General features: G+C 39.2%; 1 protein-coding gene across 1 annotated transcript in view; it reads right to left on the reverse strand.

Annotated features, from left to right (window-relative positions):
* The window catches only part of RYR3 (ryanodine receptor 3), a 575,267-nt gene that overhangs the window by 449,667 nt on the left and 106,484 nt on the right, over positions 1–19,116 (reverse strand). Inside the window, exon 3 of the mRNA XM_024202042.3 lies at positions 9,857–9,964. Within this exon, the coding sequence (XP_024057810.2) occupies positions 9,857–9,964 (108 nt within the window). The remainder of the gene's footprint in view (positions 1–9,856; positions 9,965–19,116) is intronic.

Raw genomic sequence — 19,116 nt, forward strand, 5'->3', positions numbered from 1 at the left:
TCACAATCCTATACACTTCACTATTTATATAGCAGAGAAGAAGCACAGCTTATGAAAAAATAAAAATATAGATTTGTTACATTAAATAGAATCATCGGTGGGATGGGGGGACTTAAAACATGTTAGTGTTACTTTACTCCATGACTTCATCTGGATAAAAACTGCAGATAGAATAAATTCAGCTTTCTAATCCACCCTGTGAAACCGGTTTGAATCCTTCTTACTGTTACAGATGCAGTACGTTTGGTCACATTCACCTCGAGTGAACATCCCTCACAAGCATTGCACAAATGATCCAGGTCTTCAATTCATAACCAAATAGAGCAAACAGGTTAAATTTTCAAAGATTGGCTAAACTCTTCAAACAACCCTTTTCATGAATACTAAAGTCATGAAAAAATAAAACTCAAATGGAGGCAAAAATCTATATAAAATAGATTTTTTATTTCAATATTTTTGGTGAATATGGATTTTGGTAGCTAATTGCAACCTCAAAATGCTTGAAAACAAAATGCTTTTTCTATTCAGACATTTAAAATCATAGGCTACTGCAGGCTCTTGAATAGAGTTATGTATGTTAATGCAGTATTTCAAAGTATATTTTAATCAATCACCTTACAGTTAATAAGTGACTTTTCTTGAAGGCAAAGGCTATCATTACAAATGCTCAACTACTGCTTCTGTATATCCACTAAAACACAAGAAAAAATGCAAGTGTTTATAGAATATTAGGGGGGAAAGCAGTGGTTATTCTTGTTGCAAAACAATACCCAGACTGCATAGCAAGCATATTTAGAATTTTTTTTAAAAGACTAAATAATTCATCCTTAAAAGACAATTCCACAGAAACAGAAGTTCTATTTTCAGAAAAGTAGGTGATAGAGAACAAGAGAGAGAAATATTAGTAAGTAGATTAAATGTTATATGTTCTTTCACTTGAAAATGCCTTTACTCATGAGATCGCAAAATGTAAAAAGCTAGTTTGACTTTAAAGTTTGAGGATTTTTCTTAAACAGTGTGATGAATTAGCATTCGTCACTACCGTATTGCCAAAGATGCAATGCCATAGATTTGGCATGTAGGGCCTGATTCTGCCACTCTTGCTCATTAGAGGGACACCTTGTTCTGAACGTTATCCAATTGATTTCATGGGGCTATAGGTAAGTAGTATACTATTTATTTTAAATAAGGTGCAGAATTGAGCCCACAGAAAGTAGGTAATTTTTTCACTAGCTTTTTTCATTCTTATTATGCACTCCACAGTTATATGTAACTGCAAAACGGTAACTGCATAATAGCATTTGAAGCTGTATTAGGGCTGTATAAGTAACTTGGGTTAAGAGAGGCTGCATGCTTCCCTTAGATTTTAATACAATAGTTTGAAAGTTTGATGATTAATTTCTGAACCCTCAGATCAAAGATCTTCAGAAATTTCTAAGATTTCAGAGGTCCTCTATTTAAAATTTTAAAATTATTATTTTAAGGGACAAATAATTCAGCTTGGCTGAGACCAATATTTTAACTGACTGATTGATCGTTTGCTTGGAGGTGTGTGGGCCCCATCTAAAACCACAAGAAACAATAGGCACAAAGAATGAAACTGTTCTCATCACTTACAAGTGAAAGGTCTAATTTATTAAAAGTACAACTGAAGTCAGATTCATGCAAACTATATGTATATTAAATGAAGAAAGGAAGAACATACCCATTCGGAGAGGTCACTAGGCTAGCAAAGTGAAAAACAAAATAATAAATGAAAATTTAGTTGTGCATATGATTTTGTTGTGGATGTGTTCAAATGTTTTGTTTGTATTTTTTAAATAGTTCAATAAACAATATAAATATATTGCTCACCTAAAGGTTGGATCTACCATTGTCAGGCATTTTTAAATTGCCCCAAATAAACAGTGATATAACATTCAACATTCATTCTCTACTGACACAGTACTGATACCATCAGCAAACTGGCTAGTAAGCTGCATGCTATAGTATAAAATGAGCTGCAAGAAGCTGTAAATCACTGCAATGGTATTGCAGTAGTGTTGCATCATAACATTTATAAGGATGAATTCAGCCAAGGAAAATGGTCAGGAAAAAAATTAGCTATCCTTGCTTTTACCATTAAAAAAAAAAAGAGAGCGACAGAGAGAGAGAGAGAGAGAGAGAGACACACACACACACAATGGAACAGATTAGTAAACATATTTTACTACTTTTGTTTTATCAGCTTGAACAAAAACTGATTCTTTCATGCTCTTTCTTATTGTGTCACACATACTTTCTCACAAAGACAGTAATTAATTTGTTTGTGTTCATGAATGCTATAGCAAAACAGGTCTGATAATCAATAGGCCCAGGCCTTGCTTGTTCTGAAACTAGTTTTAAATATAAACCTTTGAGTACTAATCAAAAAATGTATTTTAAATTTACATTATTTTTGTTGTTGCAAACATACCTGCCCACACACATGCACACACATAAATACTACATTGTATAAGAGTTAGAGTTAGAGTACACACAATGTTCCTGATCCCAACCCTCAAAAGCATGGAAAAGTTAAACCATCTAACAGTGCACACCTTCTACACCTCCATCCAGAGAGAGACACCTCACAGCTAGTTCAACCACCATAAACCATAGACAATGTACTACAACCTTACATCTGCCTAAGGAGAGATGTCAACCTTCTTACAACTCCTCCAAACTCATCATCACAAACAGATGAGTCTGCCCCTATCCCTCCCCCCATTCTGCAGAATTCCAGAATATCATACTCATTCAAGTCTTGGAGAGGGGTTCATGGAAGGCTGACATCCTTACTGCAACAAAGATAAGATGATGGTGCATTGTTTGTGTTGGTCATTGGTGATAAGGTGATGTAGGCTAGTGGTAAGGTGTCAGTCCATGGCTGAAAGAGTAAAGGATATGTACTGTTATATGGCTTAACTTTTAATTTTCTTGCCTTTGAGGTTGCTGTCCTAATGTGATGTGTACAGGAACCTTAACCAATATAAAAGGTGTATGAATTACCCAGGGTCTTTAGCTTGAGAAAGGATTTCCAACCAAGAGTTTCTTGCGCACAGAACAGCATATCCTTAAATGTGCCCAGTAAACATAGGGACTATACTCCTGAGTCAGCTGGTCACTTTCATGAAAACCCTTTGGCAAGAGCCACAGCTAACAAATGAATACATCATTTTGCATTGCTAGGCAGTGAATACAACACTTGGTTCATATTTTACAGATTTTCTCTATAACCATAAAGGCTAGAAACATTTTTTTTAAAGCAATACTTAGCTTTTGGAGTATCCATTTGATGTTATAAAAATTGGCAGTAAACAATGTGACAGAAAAAGAAACAGTTATGATGAATATCAACAAATGAAAACTTAGTACAATAATAGTTTTTAAAAGTTGAACTACCCTGCAAATGCTGAAAAAAAATTCTACAAGTGACTCAATTTTCCAATCTCAAAACTCAGTAATTAATTTTCTAGCGGAGCCCAAAAAATTATAAGGCTCAAAAAGTAAACTTTCGTAAAGGGCTGATTTCTAATTAATTGTAAATGAAACTGCTTTTACATATTTACTTGAAAAATCAATCTGGACTCTCAAGGATAGTTTACACCAGCTAAGGGATCTAACATAGCTCCACTAATTTCAATGGACCTATGACAATTTGTTCCAGCTAAGGATCTGCCCCATAGATTGTATATTATCATTTAGGGAAGAATACACTATATTCTTCATACAAAACACAGTGAATGAATCACTGCTTTAAGTAGAAAGCTGAACTCCAACTTAAGTATGGGGCTCCGATGATTAGATAGAGATACACGAATATACACACAAAATGTCTTGTACATATACACACAAATCCTGATTCAGATACATTGCATAAAAATATCTCCAGACACATACACTTGAGTTTCCTTTTTAACATAATAAAATCCTTCCCATTATAGGTTTGATACATAAAGAGGTCTGTCCACTTTCCACAGCTTGATAACTCCACCAGTACATTAAAATGAAGCCTACAAAATCTCAGCACATAAGTATATTTCCTCCCCAAATTTTACAAAATCAATCCGGTCAGCTGCCTTTATAGAATCTTTGTAAAACTTTTAGGCTATAACATTCATTTTGTTTAAAAGATGTTTCTCTTTGTAGGTTAAAAAAAAAAAAAAAAAGGATAGTCAGACAACAATTCCATTTTGAAAAACATTTCCAAGGTTGTTTTTGTTTTGGATTGAAAAGAAAATGAGATGTTTTAGAGTTTTTTAGAGAGAGAGAGAGACACTCTGTCTGTAGTTTGGTAGTTAGGATCCTGGCTCGGGAGACTCAGGTTCAGATCCCTACCTGATTTGGAATATTCTGGGGTGAAAAACTCTGCTTTGAGTCTATACTACTGTAAATGATTAAACTAACCGAAAACAATTAGAGTTACTTTTTTTTCTTCCTCTGAGCAGTGCACAGTTGAATTTGTGGTACTAAAGCAGCTTATTTTTACAGGTGGAGAGATATCCAAAATAGTCCTAATATAAAAAGTTAAAATATCTAAAACCCTTCTAAAATAGTATTTCTGTCAAATATGTGACACAGGTACAATACATGTTGGCTTATTATGGTGCAAATACTTTATTGGCACTCCTTTTGGTTGACTTGAATAACATATTCACATCTTCATGAGTAATGAATCCAGCCATCCCAAACTTATTCTGACGAGCCACAACACTTCATACCACATCATCATATATATTCTATATGTATGTGTAAATATACATAATTTATGTCTTTACACACACACATAATATACACATGAACTGCAGTATTTTGTGCTAATAGAACAGTATGAAAAATAATGTGCTTACATATATTACTGATTCTGCAAGCCCTCTGTATATGCATGTCCCAGGAAAGTTACTGTGAGTTCCACACATAAAAGGACTGCAAGAATAGGCTTGTAGAGCGGATACTGACTTTTAAAAATTATTATTTTTAATATGACCTGACTGTTGATCAAGACATTGGAATTATGGATTGTATTTAAAATTTGTTTATTTTTTTTTTTATAAAAGAACAGGAATACCTTTAGCACCTGCAAAGAGAAACAATTGGTAAGAAAGTGAATTTGAGGGTCTAGAAGTTTGCCAGTCTGTTCAAATTACAGGAATGCAAAAATTAAGTTTAAAATTTTTGTTTGTGTCTTTGTGACCCCAAAATACCCTTTATTCCCCCCAAATAAAACCTTATTGAAAAGGACTTGATGTTAAAAGCACTCTGGAGATTACATCAAAATTCAACTGAAGTCAATGGGAGGTCATCTCACAAAGTGAAACTCACCATCAAGCTAAGGGCCAGCACTAAGTTAAGTACCTGTTAAGTTGCACCAAAGTGGTGGAGCACAGGCCTTGTACTGACCCTCCGCAAAGGAGCAAGTTTCAGAAGCATCTGCAGAAACTGAATAACTTTTTAAAACACGTTAATATTTTCTTTGAAACCATATAAAATGTTAATTGTTTGGGATATATCTTAACTGTACCTATTTGCTCTGGAATGAAAATCCCACACAAGGTCTATACTCAAAAATAAATCTTTATAAATAAAATAATATTTTTGGCTATTTCTTCTATATCTCTCATGCTTCTGATCTATTTTGGGTGTCGGTGTTCATTTTTTTCCCTTTGCATTGCTTGCAAATGAAAAATTGCTTGTTATCTAAAACGAAAAAGTTTATTTTGTTAATGTGCAATGTTGTTAATGTGGCATTTTGGGGCAGCTGTTTAAAATTTCCAACCAACCCAATTATTAATTTTGAACCATGGCTATGGCACTTTAATGTGAACATTTTAATATATGCGAATCTGCTGAAACATTGCAGTAACTTCATAGATAGAAAACTTAATAAAATGATCTAAAAATGTATTTAAGGTCTGGTTCAACACACACACACTGAAAGAAAGAGAAAGACTCCCATTGAGTTAGTGAGCACTGGGACGGGTCCTTATGCAACAGACTACAGTGGTTCTGTTACTCACACAGTGCTTGGAAACATTTATCCTATTTGAAAAGATAATATAACCTCTTGACTATAGATTGGAAACTTCAGTACACACTTCATTATAGCTAATCATAGCTAGAGTTACACATTCATTTTATTGGGAGAAATAAGAATCATTGTAACATAATCAATACTTACGTAGCACTTTGATGCATCCACTTTACAAGCGGATAAAATCTAAATCTGTTTTCAAATGGTCAGTTGTTGCAGGACAATGACTGCACCACAATTAAAGGTGGGGCAGAATTTGTGTGGGCTTACCCAAAGAAGGACAGCTCTGCTTTGTGGTTGGGGGATGAGGGCGGGGAGAGGAAGAAGGTCAGAAACTGCTGCAAAAGGTGCTCGGTGGTCAACTTTGCAGCAATGACTCCGCCCCCCAGACCCCCGAATGTGCATAAAGGCAGGAAACCTGGGTGGGGCAAGTCTCTATGTGAAAGCAGCGAGGAAGCCAGCACCCACCCTCCCTCCCCTAGTAGCCAGCAAGTGGCGGCGAATGGCAGGTTGGGTTTGGACCTGCTGTGGGCATTACGCTCGTTGCCCCTTTTAAAGGGGGGCTGAGAAAGAATTTTTCCCACACCAACAGAATTGGCTTCAGTGGAGTGTGGTTTTTTCGCCTTCCTCACAGTGGGTGTGAGGATGGACCTTTTCTGGTGAATAGAAAAGGTGGTAGGCCATATGTCACAACTTATTTTGTAATATTGGGTGGATGTTCAGTGCAGGTACTCCATAGGGAGGGCAGCCAGTGACCAGATAAATGGCCTGGTAAAGGACTTAAAAGGAGGAACTGGATAAAGAAACAGAATGGGGGAGGGGGGTCAGGGACTCCCATGACCGGTATGGCAGGGAGCCAACTCCCTTCCCCCCCCCCCCCCCCCCCGTTCTCATAGCCCTCCTTAAGCCTCTTGCAAGGCTGGTGGATGGTAAGGTCCAAGCCATGGGTTGGCTGGGGGACCTGGATGGAAACAAAGGGGGCTGGTGAAAGCCCCGGAGAATTGATTTGAATAAGCATGGATTTGCCTGCACTGTACACTTTATCTGCCGGGTAGTCCCAGACATCTAAATAATAAAGTTGCGGCCTGATTAAAACCCATAACGAGTCTCCTGTCCTTCTTGCGGTATACCCAGACAATGAACAGACCACAGTATAAAAGCCAATTTATAATTCAAAAGAGAAAATTACATTTTTAATTTTTTATTCTTAGCTATTACCATCTTTAGTATAAAAATACACATTTTTGAAAAAGTGTACATTCAAATTTCCAAATAAACTGTGAAAACATTCAAAGGAACAATTATCCTCTATTACAACAAACACCCATTTGCTCTACCACCCAAAGGAGCCATTACAGTCTACCCTCCCGCATCAACCTCCTTTATTTTCCAGGATTATCCTAAGAAAAAGAAAAAGAAAAAGAAAGCACTACAAGTACATTTAAAACTGTATTAAGTCTATAAAAGCATGGAAAACTGAGTCAAAGGAGGTTTTCATTTTGAAGTAAATTTGGAATAATTCAGCATTTGTACAAAAAGGATATTACCCCGAATTAATGTTTTAATTCCCATACACATATGGTGCATTTCTTGTGTTAATCTGAAAAACATATAGTTTTCTCCCTCACAGGTCCACTTTTCCTTCTGCCTGATTTGGCAGTGAAATCAAAATTATATGTGTAAGCCCCAGCGCTATGAGGCTTTCAGAAAACAGGAGTCTTCATGTTCCCCCGCAACAGAAAAGGGGAAAATTGAATGGTCATCTACTGCGCGCAGGTTAATTTGATACATATAAAGTTCTTGCCATGTAGTTACTCAACAGAGCGGTATCATTTTGAGTTTCTTGGTTGGCTCAGATGGGGCATTGAGCCCAAAGCAATTAAATTGAGTGTAGAGATTCAGTCTTCCTTTGCTCTGGGCTCCCAGTCCAGTGAGAGAGGTTTAAATCTAGACTGGGAAACTGATTCAAGCATCCCATCACAGCAGATATTGGCAGCCTGGTGATGATCTGGCTGGGCAGCAGGGCCTATAGTCTACATCAGCAAAGCAAAGCAGTCTATAGCCAACCTCAGTGGCCCAAAGTAGTCCACAACAAATAATGCTCAGTACAAGCCAAGAGGAGCCCATTCGCCTGTTTGACTACTACCAGTACTGGAGTTGACAATGAGGCTTAGGTAAGAGTTGTGTGGCCTCCAATATGGCAGCCCATCATACAGACTCTGCTGCAACACGTGCACATTTTAGAGTTTCTATTTAATTCCACAGTATTAATTAATGAAATATTTGTCCTTTCTTCCAATAAATTAAGAAGAATGAATGTCACCAGGCAGCCAGGATTCTATGTGATTGATGAAAGTAAGAGTGACCAGGAATTTTAGTTTTAAGTTCCTAGAACCCATAAGTGTGATTAAAAGTTCTAGGTGGAGACTAGAGCCAAACATTTGTTTATTTTAAAAAGGACCCTAAGCTGTAACCTTAATACCATATTATATGGAACTTGACCCTTTAGGGTTTTTAATACCTTGGACAATGATTATTCATGTTTAGAATTAGGAATGGTTCAGAGTTGCGAAGGTGGGATTTGGATCTGAACTTTCCCAACAGGAAGTTCAGATGCAGAGCTTAGGTTTGTTCCATGGTAAAGAAAGTAGCCAGCAGTAAAGTTCAGATCAGTATACACATTACCAAAATTCAGAGTAATTGGGATATGGGTTTCAGTTTCAGGCCAGTTTTTACTCACACCATCACTTCTATTGCCTAAGAAATGATTACGATGCCACAAATTCAGTATTATCACTTCACTTCCATATCACAAAAGGAGAAAAAGATAGACTGTGAAAGAGCAAACCACAGTTTTTACACTCAAATAGCTTTTTCAGTAGTAAATAGGGCAAGAGAATACATTTCTAAAGTACATTTATTAGTCTGACATCTGGAAGTTCCTTCAGTATGAAAATCCTCTTTAGCTCATTCTTGTGTCTTGGTATTACAGTTGTCTAACGTTCCACCAGTGATGCAACATGTAAGCACAACAGAAAGAACTTGCAGCTTTTATTTTTCAAATCTCTTTCATATGTGCATTTACACCAGACTATCAACATTACTTAAATATCATTTTGTGTTGTAATACATTTAGAGATGCAGAATCACATAAAAATAATCTGTAATGAAACATTTCCACAGGAGAATTCATGCTCCCTCACCATGACTAAAACAAACTCACTGAGAAACAACTCTTTAGTTATAGACGTACAACTACAAAAAATATATTAATGTTTGAAGTCCAGAATAAATTATGTCACTTTAGTTGGTTGATAGATGAATTTAAGAAGCTAACAGTTAACTTTAAAGATTATTTTCTCTTATTCTGATTTGTGACTGCTGATAGGTTTATAGTGCTACCATACTGATGACCTAAATTTCAAAGCAACCTTATGAAACTCATACTCCTTTGGTTGGCAGAAGCTAGGCTCATCCCAATGGTGCACTTTTGCATTGTTCAGCAGCCAATTCTGAACTAGCAGTACAGTAACTGGCCTTTGTAGAGCATGGTTGTTTTTTCTTTCATCTGCTAAGTACATTAAATGAACCTAGCTTCTCAGTATGAAAAACTGTCTGCATCATAAGGGTAATGGATCAATGGAAACCCTAAATAAAAGGAATATTGAAGTTCCTGCTACCCCATTCTGAGGCACCCTCTGTTCTAAAGGTCCTTAATCGGGAGAAAAAAAATGAGAAATAGTTCAAGGTTGGATGCCTGGTATCCTTTTTGATGCCAAAATAAAAATAATTTAATTTACTTACCCCTTCACTGGCATTTTCCCCTGTGTTGGCCAGCATTTCCTGTAGGGCTCTGACAGAGAGAGACTGCTCCAGCACAAAATTACAGATGCAAAGATCTGGAGGCACATACTGCAAAAACAAGAACAAGACAAAGGACAAGAATGACATAGCTGGTGAGTTCAAACAAATGTAAAGCAAATATGCGAATACATACACACAAAATAAAAAACATCCATTTTAAGGTGAAAGTACGTTTGTTTTCTAAGAACACAAGTTTTTGTATAAAAAATTGTATTCCCTCCTTCAGAAGATTTTCTCGCTGCAATTAATTGTCCTTTTTTATTTAGAGCACTGTGCTACTGTTAAAATAAGGGGTCATCAGGCCCAAAAGCAGAAAAGTGTATCTGCAGGCTACTTTTTTCTCAGTTATTAAAATATTTAGTCATGACAAATCAATAGAAAACGAAAAGGAAAGATCTGCAATCATAATTTGATATCCCAGCTCTTGAATGTACTTCACATAATAAGAAAAACCTTAACTGTAGCATCAAAAAGTCTGTACTTATTGAATTATAATTCTTACATTCAATACAAAAGAGTGGAAATATTTTCAGTCCACTAATTCTATAACAGGAAAGAGCAGTTATTTATCTACAGTAACAGTAGGTCTTCAATATGTGTTTTCCACATGTGCACCAACAGTGGAAAATATGTCCCATAAACTCATTATAGGAATGTTTTGGTCAGCAGTGTCCATAGGGGGCCACACCTGTGCTCTGAATATCTTCACACCTGCCCATCCAAGGGCATAGAGGGTGGAGCAGGTCATGGAATACATACGAACAACACATCTCAAGGAACCACAATTACTGTAAGGTAAGTAACCGTTCTTTCTTCAAGTGATTGCCCAGATGTATTACATTCTTGGTGACTCTCAAGCAGTGAACCTGATGTGTTGGAAGCAGGTACTCAGAGTCTGCCCAGTGATTGTAAGATGGTTCTGCCAAAATGGGTATAAGACCTACATGCCTCTACAAGGGAATAGTGTCTTATAAAAGATGTACTGATCCCCAGGTAGCGTCCCTACAAGTTGCAGAGTCCGCCACACCTCTCAAAGAAGCCACAGTTTTCCATTCACCCCAACCACTACATTTTGGGTCTCTAATCTCTTCATGATGTCTGAGTGGGACTGAATAAAGATTCAGCAGATAACACACCACCTACACACACACATACACAAAAGGGGGGGGGGGAGAACACACAAGCAAGTCTCTATCCAGAACAGCTTAAAAACCTGCACAGATTAGTAACAAAACAGGCAGAGGCCTGAAAACACAGACTGTCCAGAGAGAACTGCTATGGTGAGTCCAGGCTGCAACTGGGAGTGTGGCTAGAAAAGTAAGGGACACTGAAACTTAGGCTGGGGCCCACAGCAACACCAAAATGATCCTAACCTCACACTAGTGACAACCAAGAACAAACTATTCCAAAATCAATACATAAAGACACAACAGACTCTTCTCTGGAAAATTTTTGAGTAGGCACCCACTGTAGAAGCCATACACATGGGGAGGAAAATATCTAGAATGCCTAGACACAATACCCAACCAGATAAGTACAAGCATAAAGGGATCCAGAGATGGCTATGCTAACATTGAGTAAAGAACAAGAATACAACAGAGGATGAAAGAATCCCATGGTGTGGCAAACCACCTCACGGTAAACAGCTTTATCCAGGAAAGGACAACACAATACATACAGGAAGTGTCTAAGAAGGTGACATAATGCTGCAGTCTGCCAGTCTAAATGCACAGGGGCAGCTGTCTTTCAAATGAAGACCCAAAAGACATTGAGATTGAAGACTTTGAAACCACCATGAATCACCACAATCCCCTTGGGAAATTATAAAAAATACTTCAAAACAAACACAGGTATTGATGTAACAGGACATTCCAGAATCATTTTATAGGAAGTTGAAGTGTTGGCACCTTCATGACTCAAAAATGAATTGAAAGGCTCTGGAAAGTCCTCATTAGATGTGAAAGGAAAATGTTAGCCATTCTAAAACTCTGAGAAGAATACATCCCAAGATGTCTATGCTTTAGATAGCCTATGCACTGCTCCACTTGATTTTCCAGCAATCACAGCCATAAGCATGGTTATAAGGATAGAACCAGTCATCATGAACCTAGAACCTGAGATCCCAAAAATGTTCCAAGGACTGGGGAAATCAGAGGAAGATTACCACATTAAACTTACACCAAATGCAAAGCCATTTGCTCCAATACCACCTAGGAGAATCTCCCTTCCTTTACTGCCCAGAATGAAAGAAGAGGTCAACCTCATTGAGTCAAGGCATGAATCACTGCCAACACTACAAAGAAGGCTGCACAAAATAGACAGAAACTTCTAGGAAATCAGACTGGGTGGTTTCCAGGGATCTTGTTATAAAGCAAGGTTTATTGTTGAAGAGGTCCAGATTAGTTATCCCTAATGTAACAGGAAATCCCGGACAGACTGCATGAGGGACACCAAGGCATTATAAAATGCAGGAAGGGAGCTAAACAGACAGACAGTTTGGTGGCCTGGGCTGAGCAAATAACTACAGCAGAGAGTTGAGAAATGTGAAATTTGTGCTTGCGTGAAACAAATCCACTGGAACCATTACTATCATCTGCTGTACCAGACAGGCCGTGACAGAAAGTCAGGACTGATCTTTTTTATCTGGATAATACCACCTGTCTTTTGATGACTGATTATGTCTCAAGATTCACTGAAGTTGTCAGGCCACTCAGCATCACATCGAGTGCAGTTGTGCAGAGGATAAAATACATGTTTTGCCTGTTTTAGCATTCTGGAGCAAGACATCTCTAACAATGGTACTCAGTTTTCCTTTGAGACTTTCAAGAGGTTTGCAGATACCTACAGTTTCATTCATGTCAGATCCAGCCCAGTTCCATCAGAGTAATGGTAAAGCAGAACATATAGTAAAGAAAAGAAAACAACTTCTTTCTAAATCCTCATACCCTTATCTTGCCCTGTTGCCATACCAGTCAATACCTCCAGCAAATGGACGCAGCCTGCAAAACTGTTGATGGGAAGGCAGTTGAAGTCCACTATCACAACCTTCCTTTCCCAACTCGACTCTTGTTGGCCAGACTTCCCAAGATTACAGAAGAAGGAAGATCAATAGAAACCCCATCAGAAGGTGGTCTTTGACAAGTGCCACAGAGTCAAATCCTTGGGAGTACTGAATCTAGGAGATCATATTTGCATGTAAGACTTTCAAGAAAAGGGGATGGCAACAGGAATCATCCATTGGAACCAATGTCACCTTGTGTCACCTGGGGGACTTCCAATCTACCTAGATCACTACCATGAAATGGAACCTGCAAACAACACCCCGCCTACTTATATAGAAGCACATGTACCCTCTTGAGACTCTCCCTGCAAGAAAAGATCCAGCAAGAAAAAGACAGCCTCCTGCATTCCTGGAGGATTACATAAAATCTTGAGAATTCAAGGAAGTCAGAGGACTAGCAGTCGAATGCCTTAAAAGGAACAAAATAAGTCACAAAGTTCAGGCAGTCTGCTCTTCATAGGGCTGTTTGTTGTTTCATACATGATAAAGGTTACATGTTTCGTGTACAGTTACAGGATAAAGGTTTTATCACACTTCCCTTTTAGAAAGGGGGATGTGGTGTTAGTTGTGAATGGTTAGCATGGCCACTAAAAGTCACAGAGCAAGAAAAACAGGAAAGAAAAGTCAGTCTTGCCTTCACTCCAGCCACAGCGTGCTGAGTCTCTAATCTATGCAATAAGTACCTTAATCCAGCCCTTTTTCAGCGTCTAAAACCTACTGCAAAGCAGTCAAAATCTTCATAGGGAATCCAAAATGTTTGGGGGTATTGTACTGGTTATTTGTGTTAAATTCCTTATGCCCCCTCACACTTACATGGGGTCCAGGGACAATATCACCCCTCAAAATACAGTCTTATAAATATTTACCTTCATTAGTGTAAGGTGATGCAAAATAACATGTGGTCATATAATTAAAGACTGTCTCATGATGCCTATGCAAAAGGAGGCTGAATTAAGATTACACAGGCATTTTCTAAATTTTGAGTGCTTGACTTTGCAACCTTAATAATGTTCTTTTAACATTTTTGGGGGTAAAGTTGTAAATATAGATGTGATTACCATCAAATATACAAGCAAATGCGCAGAGGCAGTCTGATGCATTTCTTTCACAGTAACATCACAAAATGGATACTTGTATCCTGATAAAGTAACAGAAAATCAACCGAAAGTGGGATGATGAAAACAAATCTTAAACCCAAACTAATGCACGTGTACAGCATGATGATAGAGGGAAACCGCAATCCTATTTCATTTTCTATTGGACAAGAAAAGTATACTAAAAAGTATATACAGTGCATCCTTGACAGCAAAAGAGTTTATACACTAGAACAGAAGAGTTCATGCAACAGAGCCTAGTGTTGTTGACCTTCAGGTCATGCCGTAAAGTTTGAAGCCTCAATCCTGCAAACATGCACATGAGTAATTTTATGCACACAAGTCATCATCATTTATCCTGCACCATCAGGTGCATAAAGCAGAAGTCAAACAGTGCCCATTATCCCTATTCAGGATTGATTTTCCAGATCTTTTATATGCAGATGTAATAATGCGGCTTCAGCTATGAAGTATGCCTCTAAGTCAGCCTCTCCATCTCTTGCCCTACAGTCTCCAGCTAAATGCTTTTTTTTATTATGCACATGATTAAATTCAGTTGGACTAATTATCCTTTTTTGAATTTGTATATCTGTAAGTGTGCCAGAGAAGATTTCAAACCAAAATGGAAAAAACACTGAAAAAAAAAATAGATTCAAAAGCTTTAGTAGTGAAATGCAGTATTTTCTATTCCTTTCTGCATATAAACTGTTCTGTTTATTATTACTGAATTAGTTTTTAAGCTCCTTGGGCAGAGAAGTGGTCAGTCACTGTGAAAACTTACACATTTATCAATAGTAAAAAAACCAAACCCAAATACGTCAACCTATTCATTTTTCACTAAGGCCAATATTAAGTCAGTGCATGTTGTTTTAAACAGTGCATATTATGTTGCAACATAATTTGGTTTAAAAAGGAAAAACGCATATAGCTGTGATCAATTTGAATAATCAGCTAGCGGTACTGTTGTCAAAAACTCTTGGCAGAGAGAAGCAGGGCAGATGTTTTTAAGTTCCGCAGTGTAGAAAACCCTTCTGAATGTAAACAATAAGTGATTAGCACTTCTCTAATAGACATCAAACCTTCTCCCAACTGAGTTATCAAAGACCACAAAATCGCATGCCCATTCATCGCTTCAAAATGCCTCATTGTAAACCAGAATAAACTAAACAACTCATCTCCGGTCAACATACTTTACTGGCTAAATGACTCCTTATAGTTGTCTGAACATTATGACAATTCCTCTATACCCAGCTAAATTATCAGGAACCACAAGTTATATGTGCAACTTCATACATACCGGGTCTCATAACAACAAAATTGAGATATACAGTACATGGTAGACCATTACTATCATAGAGACCATTATATATTTTGATATTCAGGCTTAACATTTTCTTTATAAAATAAACATTTTAGCACACAAAAAAATGATAAAAGTTCACATTTAACACCTACAAAATTACCATAAATAGCCATAAAAATAAAGGAGAAACCTGGCTTATTGTAGGCTGCTTTAAAAACAAAATACAAGACTTGTCAGAAGCCAGTAAGATAAATTAGCGATTTTCTCTCCACTGACATTGCCTCCTTTGTTCTCCATGAACAAGAACACACACAAGAGTTTGGCAACAGATTTTTCATTACTATACCTTAGATTTTAAACACAATAAATGTAAATACTGAAATCCTGAAACTGGGATGCAATATCAAAGAAACCTTATCCTTATGTAAGGAAAAATCCGCTGTGTAAGGGAGATCCACCATAGGGGCCCCAAAGCCTCAAATAGATTCATAAGGGCTGGCAGTGCCAGGTTCAGGTCCTAGGCAGGTGTAGGTCTTGATACTGGGGGGGGGGGTAAAAATTTCTTCCAAGCTTCATGAACTGCTTTAAGTTTGAGGAGACTGACGTGCAGCTTGGATTCCTGCTGAGTCCAAGAGCCTTGAGCTAGATGTTTATCCAGGTGCACTCCCCAGTCCAGTTGGGAGATGTCCATAGCTAGTTTCTTTGTGGCAGTGGTGGGGAACAAAAGGAACTCCAATGCACACAGTCTCTTTGGTTTCCCACCAGGTGAGTGATATTAGGACACTCTGAGGAATCGAGACTCATTTGTTGGCTTGTATCATAGACCATTCTCCACCATGCCTGGGGGCACTGGAGATGGAGCCTCACATAGAATGTCATGTAGGTGTAGGAAGTCATATGGCCTAGAAGGACTAGACAGGATCAGACAGTCATCGGGGGGCTCAGTTGAAGTTGGGTGATGAGATCCCTCATCACAAGGAATCTGTCTGTGGTAGGTAAGCTTTGGCCAAAACATTCATAGTCTGAAGCGTTCATAGTCCCTCTGATAAATTATATAACCTGTGTGGAGATTAAAGTGAATGTCACTAGGTTTAGCAGGGAAAGGACCACAGTCTGTACTTCCTGATATGACTGGCCTCAACAGGGTAAAGAAATACTTGTCTGCCCTGGTGATGCCAGTATGCTGCTACCACTGAACACTCTGGGCCATTGAGAGACCGAAGGGGAGAACTCCATATTGAAAATCTTCCAGATCCTCTGCGAAGCACAGGAACCTTGTGGACACTGGACAAATATCTATATGGAAATAGGCATCCTTCAAACAGAGAGCTGCAAACCAGTCTTTTGTTTAGGCAGGGGATTATCTAGGGCAGGGTGGTCATCCTGAAACTTGCATGACCTATGAAGTTCTTTAGCTGTCTAAAGTCCACGATGGGTCTCCAGACTCCCTTCTTTTGAGGGGACAAAGAATTATCTGGAATAGAAGCACTTCCCTCTGTTTTGAGGAGGCAGAGGCTCTAACTGGATCAGGGAGACCACTTTTTGTTTGAGAATTCTCCTGCATTGGTTGGAAACAGGCCAGGCAGCCACTGAAGAGTGTGGGGAGTATATCTGGCACTTTAGAGACTGGTTGGCAGCTCTCGAGAGTCCCACCAAAATGATTTTTTGGAGGGAGGCTAGGATTGAGGAAGGAACAGCAGCAGGGCATTATGTCTGTTGCGTTGAATTCTTTGGCACTTCCTAGGAGGGCTCCTATCGCCTTTCACAGTGCAAGGTCTGGGCAGCAGGATGGTGCCTATGAGGAGAGAATTTGGAGTGCTTTCCCCCAGGAGCTGGGATGTGTTGCCTCAAGGAGTAGGAGTGCAAGAGTCCTAAAGGGTTTGCCATGACTAATCCATTTTCTCACTGAACAGATTATTGCCCTCAAAGGGAAGGTATCTACTGTCACCAGGACCTCCTAGGGAACCCCCAAGGAGTACAGCCATAAAGCCCATCTCATGACCCTTGACGTTGTCATGGAACAGGAAGCCATGTCTGCTGCGTCCAACACGACTTGGAGAGATGATCTGGCTATCAGCTTCCCTTCATCCTGGATGGCCTAGAATTGAGGCCTGAGCTCTTGTGACAACTTATTAGCATATTCAGACCATTTGTTATAGTTAATAAAGCCATACTTCAACACTAGTGCCTCATAATTTGCTATGCACAATTGTAAACTGGTAGATGAGAGATTCTTTCTGCCAAAGAGATCTAATCTCTTGGCATCCTTGTCTGAAGGAATGGACCTAGGCTGGTGCAACCTGTTGCATTTGGTGAAAACTTGGACCAGTAGATAGTTGAAGCTGGGGTGAGAGAATAAATATTCTGCCCCTTTTGATGATACAAAGAACTTTTTCTCTGTCTGTTTAGGAACTGGAGTGCAGACGGCTAGGGTATGCCAAATTGCGTCAGCAGGTTCTAATATGGCCTCACTGATGGGGAGTACCATCTTGCTAGATCCTGTAGTCTGGAGGATGTCTAGATGTTTGTGGGTAGGGTCCTGCATCTCTTCCAGGGGATTCATGAGAGCCTCTGCAATGCTCTTTAGGAGGTCTTGAAACTATCTATAACCATCGGGTGGTGAGTCCTGTGCCTCATCAGAAGGTGTGGTAGAAAGTGCTGCTGGTGGATTGGGTGGGTCCAACTGTTCTGCTTCCTCCTAACATTCTTTCAGGGACTGAGCCTTATCCCTGACAGGTGATAGCTGTGTGAACTCTCACTCTGGTTCCCGATAGTCTGGAGACCTGAAGTGAGGAATCTAGGAGCACCAATATGGTCAGTGGGTGGGAGGATATGGACATGGATGGTGTGTCCTTGGAGGGTACCGCTGGCCCCAGGTGCAGTAATATGCTGTGCAGGATTGAGAGAGTGCCTAGGAGACTGTAGAGCTCTTATCAGGATTCATCTCATGCCTCAGAACTATCAGAGGCACTGCTGTCTAAGGGTATGTTTACACAGCAATTAAAAACCCACAGCTGGCCTGTGCCAGCTGACTCAGGCTCATGGAGCTTGAGCTAAGGGGCTGTTTAATGTAGACCTTTGGGCTTGGGCTGCAGCCCGGGCTCTAGGACCTTGTGAGGTGGGAGGGTCCCAGAGCTCAGTCTGCAGCCTGACCCTGAATGTCTACAACACAATTAAACAGCCCCTTAGCCTGAGTCAGCTGGCACAGGCCAGCCACAGGCATCTAATTGCAGTGTAGACATACCCTCAGTCTCCATCTAGTCAGAGGAATATGAATCCTCTAATTCCATGTGCTGAGCCAACAGTACTGTTTGTCTTTTGATTCCAGGGCTAGTGGAAGACCAGTGAACAACACATTGATGGTGTAGATGCTTCTATGCCACAGCTTGTAGACAGAACCAGCATGTAACTCTTCATCAGTATAGGAACCTCTATGGATACTATCGATTAGAATCGGTGAATGGTATATCCCAGCCTAATGGATGGAGGGGAGGGCATCTGTCTCTGGGTGGAACTGACAATGCAGACTTGGGTTGGGCAGAGAGTATTAGTACAACTGAGTCATCTTTCTTGTGGTGTGGTACCATTGATGGAGGTGATCATTGTTTTCTCTCCCTAGGGCGCCTCTTTGTGGCTCATCCGGGGATTAGCTCTTGACTGATCTGACAGCCTCTCCCTTCAGTGGCTCGCCCTGTGATCTTTTTCTGAATTCAGGGTACTCACTCTTCATGACTTGGCCTTC

The sequence above is a fragment of the Terrapene carolina genome, unplaced genomic scaffold (assembly GCF_002925995.2).
Source record: "Terrapene carolina triunguis isolate 2854851 unplaced genomic scaffold, T_m_triunguis-2.0 Scaffold96, whole genome shotgun sequence".
NCBI lineage: Eukaryota > Metazoa > Chordata > Testudines > Emydidae > Terrapene > Terrapene triunguis.